At 41.1% G+C, this 7,681-nt stretch overlaps 1 protein-coding gene across 1 annotated transcript; it reads left to right on the top strand.

The window, feature by feature from the left end:
- The first annotated feature begins 502 nt into the window (after nt 1-502).
- hapstr1a (HUWE1 associated protein modifying stress responses a) lies at nt 503-7,565 on the top strand. Its single transcript, XM_026325430.1, has 5 exons — nt 503-930; nt 2,015-2,095; nt 2,630-2,697; nt 2,870-3,080; nt 4,117-7,565. The coding sequence occupies exons 1-5, from the start codon at nt 735-737 to the stop codon at nt 4,431-4,433; spliced, it is 873 nt and encodes a 290-aa protein (XP_026181215.1). The 5' UTR covers nt 503-734; the 3' UTR covers nt 4,434-7,565.
- Nucleotides 7,566-7,681: the final 116 nt, after the last annotated feature.

The raw sequence follows: 7,681 nt of genomic DNA, 5'->3' as shown, positions 1-7,681 counted from the left end.
AATAATAATGATAAATACATTTACAAAGCAGTTTTGAAACATATTTTATTTTATTACATTTATTTACTGGCTTAGTACATTTCATTCTATCGGAGCAGTTTTTATTTGATTATTTATTTATTTAATTTAATGTTGCAGCTGGTATAGGTGGAGCGAATGTTAACTAACATCTACTGATGATTTGAATAAGTGTATTGTATTTTGTTTTATTAATCTGATTCTGAAAAGTAACTAAAGTTATAGAATAAACGTACTAGAACAAAACGTAGGCTACAACATTTACCTCTGAAATGTCTATGAAGAAGCGAAAAAAAAAGAAATACTCAAGCCAAGTACAAGTACCTCAAAATTGTACTTAGGCCTCTATTTGTACTTTCTTTCATCCAGTGACTAAACTCGTACACTTTTAGGGGTTGTGACGGGCGTTTTGGAAAGCCAATGATATTGTGAGAAAAGCTGTCAAGCTCCACCCTGCAGTGCTCATGTGACCAATCCTGGTTGACTAATGGGCGGGCTTAAACGAATAACAGGGTAGTCTGCATTTATATATGTATGTCCCGACGTCGGCAGCTGTGAAAAATAGTTAGCGTGTCCTCACAAGTAACATTAGGTACAGAAACAGTGTAGTGTGAACTAGTAAAAACCATAACAGTATTTATCAATTTGGTCACATAACTCTATACAGTGTCTCAGAAAGACTAAAAGCGCGTTTTCATCGAGATTTGGTGCATTAAATGGAGGAGAAGAAGGAAGACGGAGACTCGGAGATACAGGAACACGGACCCGAGCACTGGTTCTCAAAATGGGAGCGGCAGTGTTTGGCCGAAGCGGAGCAGAGGGAGCCGAGCGAGGAGGAGGCCGACAACGACCAGGATAAACTGTGGCATCTCTTCCAGAACTCAGCCACTGCTGTGGCTCAGCTATACAAAGGTTCAGATCAGCGCCCCGTGCTTATACCCACATTGTCCGCGTACCTTGTGCCAGGTAGCCGGCGTGTTGGTTAGCAACTCGGTTATGTTTCGCGCTCCACCGTGGACCCGGTTAACGTTCGTGTCGGTATCGGTAGAAAGCTAACTAGCTATCTCGTTAGCAAACTCCGAGCTAGTACAAGATAACGTTTACAGCTGATTTTGCGATGCTAGCTACCTAGCTTGTGCTAGCTAGAAACCAAACTGAACTATTTCCGTCGTTACACATCAGAAGCAAGGTTGGCTAGGATAATTAAACCACAATAACCAAGATAACATGGATGCATTGGTTATTAGGCTGTTTTACTGCAACCAAATTAAACATTAGCGCTTAGCTAACGTAACGGTGGTCAGGCTAGTTACAAAATGGCGATGGTAACAACAATCGTAGCTACGCGACATTTCCAGATGGCAGACTCTTGTATACTGTCACTGTTTCCATTTGTTGTTTCGAACAACATATATTGGTTGAGTTCCCTGTAAAGGTGTAAAGTTAACAATATAAAACCTTCCATCTTGCGTCATAGCCCCGAGTGACCAGTTAGTTTAGTACCACGTAACGTTAGCTAGAGTTATAACCACAAAATGGCGAGGATAATATTTGCTTCGCTGTGGAAATATTATTGTCAGTTTGTCTACAGTCTGCTCCGGTTGTCGTGTAGTAACAGAACGAGTCCAGATTCACAGATCTCCACTTGTGAAGTCTGTCCATCTTTGACATGTATGTTTGACTTGGCTTTGCAACTTTCCTGCTGAGAGGGCAGTTAAGTTGGTGTGTCAGTGTGATTTCTTGTTAACAACCTCCTGCCAGGCTGTCTGGCGCTGCTTGACAGCTATTTTTAAGCCAAACCCTGTCACTGCAGTTGTAGATACGAGATAAAATGGCGAATGCATATGATCTTTATCTCAAGCATGTAATTAACAAGCTATTGTGACTCTAAAGAGGTCTTGTTGTCATTTGGTGACATCAATCCTGACATTAACTGTGAAGTTATGGCAGATGTCCTCTATAGAAACTAAACATTTTTTTTGCTTTCCTTCCACAGATAGAGTATGTCATCAGCAGGGCTTGTCATTGTGGGTGCCATTTCAGAATGCTGCTACAGCAGTTACCAACCTCTACAAAGGTAACTAACCCTCTTCATTCTTGTGCTTCTGATCAAGATTTATTGGTTTATCAACCACAGCACAGTTTTCAGGGTTCATTCCATTAGTATTGTCTGGAGCTGTTCACAGTTCTAGTAAATATAGATATGTTTCGATGGCAGGCCCAGCCATCGAACAATAAAAAAGCCCTGGACATTATCCTTCTTATTAGCTCCATATTGAGTGGGTGCCATTTCAGAATGCTGCTACAGCATTCTGGTGTGGAAAAAGACTGCATTTTAGAATCTGTTCACATCAATCTCAGGAATTCACCAATTAAACAGTAGGAATTGGCTTAAACCTAACTAAACTGTTGTTGTGGACTGTAAGATTGATTGTGCAGTAGCACAGAATAAAAAGTATGTACATCATAAGCTGTGATATTTAAATGTGTTAACAGTCTGGTCTTGAATCAAAATACTGTCAGTGTTAAAGATGGCATATGTATTTGCTTGCCTTTTGTTTGTATGATAATTAAAACTGATGATTGCTTTTATACTGTCTTCCATTTGCAGAAAGTGTGGAGGCCCATCAAAGAAGCTTTGATCGGGGTATCCAAATAGGCCACCAACGTCGTAATAAGGTTGGTCTTTTTTTTTTTTTTTCTTCGTTATCTTTGTGACCTCAGTTCTTTTGTTTCTGAATAATCTTGACATTACACCTCTTTGCCATATTAGGTTAATAGGTCAGCTGTGTTAGTGGGAGTTGTCTCTAAATAAAGTTAACTTATGACTCACTCTTACATTGCACTACAGGACATGTTGGCCTGGGTCAAAAAGCGTCGAAGAACCATCCGTAGGGAGGATCTTATCAGCTTCCTTTGCGGCAAAGCACCACCACACAGGAGTAGTAGAGCCAATCCCCGGCTGGCAATGGTGGCTCCTAGCCGGGCTAATTCACCAGCTGAAACTGGCTCATCTGTGGAAGCAGACCTCCAGCCCTTCAGGGAGGCCATAGCACTGCATGGTAAGGAAAGTTCAGTGCAGGCCTGGGTCACAGCATGCACATCTATGGTGATTTTAGAACATTTAATAAGAAATGTGATTTGGTAGCCTTTAAGGCCGTTTTAAAGGACGGTTAATGTTGCATATCTGTTGTTGTTTGTGCTCAGTTTAGATCCTTTAGTGTGTGTGTGTGTGTGCGCGCGCGCGTGTCAGAGAGAGAGAGAGACTGAACTGATTTCACAAATTGAATGGATTTAAGGTTTAGCAATGTGCTATAGCTGTGGTTGTGGGTGAATGTTTTTCACATGAAGAAATCAAATGTTGAAATATAAACAGGTTACTAAGATACAGGTTGTCACCTAAAATGTTACAAAGTCTAAGTGCTGAGCTTGTAAGAGACTGCACTTGCCCTTCAGCTGTCATATTCTGCCACATGTGGCTCAGAGATAAGGGCATGTTATGTATGGGTGTGCAGGTATTGGCCAATGGTGAAAGAGGGCCTTATTTCATTGACCTCTCCTGTTTCTTTGAGAGATGAAAATGTCTCATTAAACCCAAAGCCAAGTCAAGATTAAATATGCAGATGCAACTGATTTTAATTGTAATATAATTATCTTGAGGTATGATTGCATTTCTGTTGTGATGTCAGTGGAAATGAATGTCTACAACCTCTACATGGATGATGTTGAGGTTGCAAAACACAGGTTCAGTCAGTGTCTCCTGTCACAGCATTTGCTTTTTAGAATATAGTACAGCATGAATACTGATGCAACTGTTTTTTCTATTATTGATTAATCTTTGGATTTGACATGATGGTGTGCTAACTTTACCTTTTTAAGATGATACTAGGTAACTTTCCTCATTACAAAATCCATCAGTAACAGAGAGGCATGCTTATAGCTTCTACTTTACTGTTGTATGTAAGTGCCTTTTGTTTAGATCATTATGTTTTGGTTATTGTGTAGGAAGTAGCTTGGTTATCCAATTTCTCCATCCAGTGATGATTTTGTTTGTTTCTTCTCTCTCCTCTTTATCCTGTCTCCTCCTCCTTGCTCCAGGTTTGAGTGGAGCCATGGCGAGTATCAGTGTCCGCTCCGGTGCTCCAGGTTCTCCCACACATGTGAGTGGGAGCAGCAGTAATGGCGGCGGTGCTGGTGGAGGTGGTTCTTCTGGCTCGGGACCGGTGTGCCGCAGCAGGCGCAACGGGCTCCAAGACGTCGACCTGAACACTTTCATCTCAGAGGAGATGGCACTGCATCTGGACTCTACAGGCTCTGCATCCTCCGGAGGAGGGGCAGCCAGGAAACGAAACTCCACCCAGTGTAGTGATGTCATCACAGACTCCCCTACGCACAAACGCAACAGGATGATCTGATCTGCAGCCTGCCTATGTGTGAGAGGGTGAGGAGAAAGCCTTCAAAGCCAAGGCTGGGAGAGGGGGATGAATGGACTTTTGTGGGACACATGTGCAGATAGACAGACAGATGTTCAGATCCCTGGCTGTGCAGAAGAACCTGGGCTGAAAATGAAAACAGGCACTGAAGGTTCTCAGTTCAATCTAATCAGATGATGGAAGAATTCTTTTCCTTGTCTTCTTTCCCGACGCTATTACTACAAATCACTGATCTGCAATCAGAACACTTTATGAGTGAGAGACGGGGAAGTCTGGATGACATCGCACATTCCTCTCCTCAGTCACTGCTGCCCTGGAAAGGAGACGACAAAAGAAGGGATGCCGGCAGTTCTCAGAGATGAAAATGCACTGTGCTGCTTCAGAAGTAAAAGCCACTTGATCCTTGAGACATTGGTGTCCTTTGCTCCCTGAACCCCATCCTCACCCTCTACTTTGAAAAGGAAGCAAGGGCCATGATCAAATCATCTCTCAGTGAATTGAGTTGCTCGCCAAATGTTGGACTCAGCTCTGACAGATACTTGCCTCTGCATCAAGCAACCCACCTGCTCTTTCTTTTACTTTATCATTGAAGCTCTTAGTTGATGTTGCCTGTCAGTGGTGGAGCAAATCTCCCAATAGGATATGTGTGTGGAATCAGCCTGCCTCTTCTGCTGCTGATAACCAGTCACGTTTTTCTGGCTACTAGGCTGATGGTATGTATCTACCAATAGCAGGCTATTGATGTTGGACATTTAGGCCTTTTTCTCTAACTACTCTGCTTCAACAATGGCTTGATTTAGTTTATTCAGTTGCCCTTTTTGTTTATAGTTCTTCAACCACCAGTGTTAAAATTCCAGCTTTTTGCCACTGTGTGCAGCAGTGGTAGCCAAGTTTATTTTGCATTTCTCCTCCACTTTTGTTTTTTTTTGTTTTTTTTTAGATAATGTGTGTTTGTGTGTGTGTGTGTGTGTGTGTGTGTACACGCAACTTCTCAGACAGCCTGTTTGCTGACTGTGATGCCCTCTCCCCCCTTTACTGTAGTCTTGTTACAAAAGCAGATGCTCTTTTCTGTGATCGTGTGATAATTCCGGTGCAATAATGACTTTTGCACTTAGCTTTCACTTCTAACTCATGCAAACAAATCGGCTCTTCCATTGTAATTCAGTTGTAGCCTTGTCCAGCCCTCAGCAGGACCGTGTGTGGTCGGTTGACACTTTACTTACTGGTTGGTGCTTAGAAAAAGTAAACACTTGATGTGAGCAGAAAAGGAGCCCTCTCACACCCCTGGTTCCAACATCGCTTTAAGAGTGTTTGATCAAGTTATGGCGCGTTTCTGTACATGGGCTCTGTTTGTCTTCAGAGACTCAGTCTTTCCCTGCCCGTCGAATTATTTAACTTATTAGAAGATAAATGGTGCTGTAAGGAAACCATTAACCATAAAGACACCTAATGTTTGTGCTTGAGTGTCGGACTGGTTAATGGAAAACTGTCAGCTTCTTTGTATAAAGGTTGTGTGCGTTAATAAGACGGGTGGGTTTCATTTTTACTTGGTACAGGACGATGTAACTCGGGGCTTTCATGCTTGTTGCCTTCCATCCTTCTCTAAAGAAGTAGACCAAGAAACACTGATGTCACATGAGTCAGAAATGTGGGTATATTTTTTGTAGTCTACTGATTTTTGGTTTATTTTAAGGTTAATATGAAAAATCGTTGGAGTTAAATCTAAGATTTTTTTTTTGTGGGTGTTACAAAGTAACAATATATTTTCATTGAGCATAGGAAGCTAACAAGTGATTTAAAAAGTCTTGTTTTCAAACAGGTGAGTTATTAGTGTATTTACAGTGTAAAATCAGTTTTCTAGCTATAATACCTGCTGTATCTGACTCATGAGATGTCAATGTCTCTTTCTCCTTTTACTCATTTTCGTTGACTTGTTCACTCCCCTTCACCTTTATGACCTGCGCAATAGGTTTTTGTGAGTTGTGTAAGGCATGCCAGTTTTTAATTTGTGTTATGCTTCGGTCACAGATTTCATTTTTTTCTCCTCTGGGGTGATTTTTAAATTCATACATAATTCCTAGTTAGGCAGTGAAAGAAAAGAGATTTGTTGATTGTCAAAATGAAGAGCTTTACATTCAGGGGCTTTTTCTGTTTAACTGAAACCACTGAATGAGACTGACAATGCAAGTGAAAAGGAAATGTGTCTAGAGGGAATCAGGCTTTGAAGGAGGGTCAACAGATAATCCTTCTTTTGTTGGTTAAAATGTATTTTACATTAAAATCCAACAATGTAAGTTTCAGGTCGCTTCAGCAATCACAGGTCTAGTGAATATGGCAGCATAGGAAGGATTCATGGCTCTTGAATAGGAACACTGACCTAAAAGACATATTTAAAGTCCATTACAGCATTAGTCTCTGGGACTCGACCTTGCAGAGTGTTCATGGCAGAATACAGTGCTGGGGCCAACAAGGGATTGGAGATGGAGGTGAATCCTGAGGACTGACCTGGCAACCTATCTTTGTCATTAAACACTTATCATTAAATCAGAGGAATGCATTTAGAATATTTTAGTCATTTTCTTTCTTCAGGCACTTTACTGTTTTGTGTCCAGCACTCCACATTGGAATCAGTAGCATTCCTGATTAAAACCAAATGGTGTGTTACGTTACAGATGAGTAGTGATAATCTCCTGGTGTTTCTACTGACAGGAAAACTAAACTGCAATGTAGACTATCAAGGGACAGTTTTTCTAGAGGCTCAACTAAAGGGTTGGCTACAACATAATCGTTCACCTTTCTAATCCAACTGTGCAACTGGCAGCATTGACCTCTACTGGTTGTACTGGAGGGAACACTTTGCCCCCCCCCCCCAAAGTCTCCTACAGGCCTTCATCCGCATTGGTTCAAAAGGCTGACTCATGCCATATGTTTCTGGAGCCAACACTATTATCAGCTGTTTCTTGATGGTTATTTGTTTAAAAAGTAATAAATGGCTAATCTATATACTTAACATTTAATTGCTGGTATGATATATGTGGTTCAAATTGTAAAAGAATAAAACAATTGAGTTGCAATTGGATGGACTATGTTTCATTAAAAAAGAAAAATGTGAAAGAGTTTCATTGATTACTTCTAAAGTTTCGCTTTGCACAACATTTTATCCTTGAGGTTTTGTAGTTTGTGCATGACATACACACGAGGAACAGTGAAACAAAAGAATAATTTGCCTG

Source organism: Mastacembelus armatus, chromosome 8 (assembly GCF_900324485.2).
Source record: "Mastacembelus armatus chromosome 8, fMasArm1.2, whole genome shotgun sequence".
Classification (NCBI taxonomy): Eukaryota; Metazoa; Chordata; class Actinopteri; order Synbranchiformes; family Mastacembelidae; genus Mastacembelus; species Mastacembelus armatus.
The sequence above is the reverse complement of the archived record's forward strand: the minus strand, read 5'-3'. Positions and strand labels throughout refer to the sequence as shown.

Excerpts from the sequence above, each read along its gene's own strand:
- hapstr1a (XM_026325430.1), top strand. The coding sequence starts at position 735 with ATGGAGGAGAAGAAGGAAGACGGAGACTCGGAGATACAGGAACACGGA. Across the intron at positions 2,096-2,629 it reads AGTTACCAACCTCTACAAAG|AAAGTGTGGAGGCCCATCAA; the intron begins GTAACTAACCCT and ends TTCCATTTGCAG. Across the intron at positions 2,698-2,869 it reads GCCACCAACGTCGTAATAAG|GACATGTTGGCCTGGGTCAA; the intron begins GTTGGTCTTTTT and ends ATTGCACTACAG.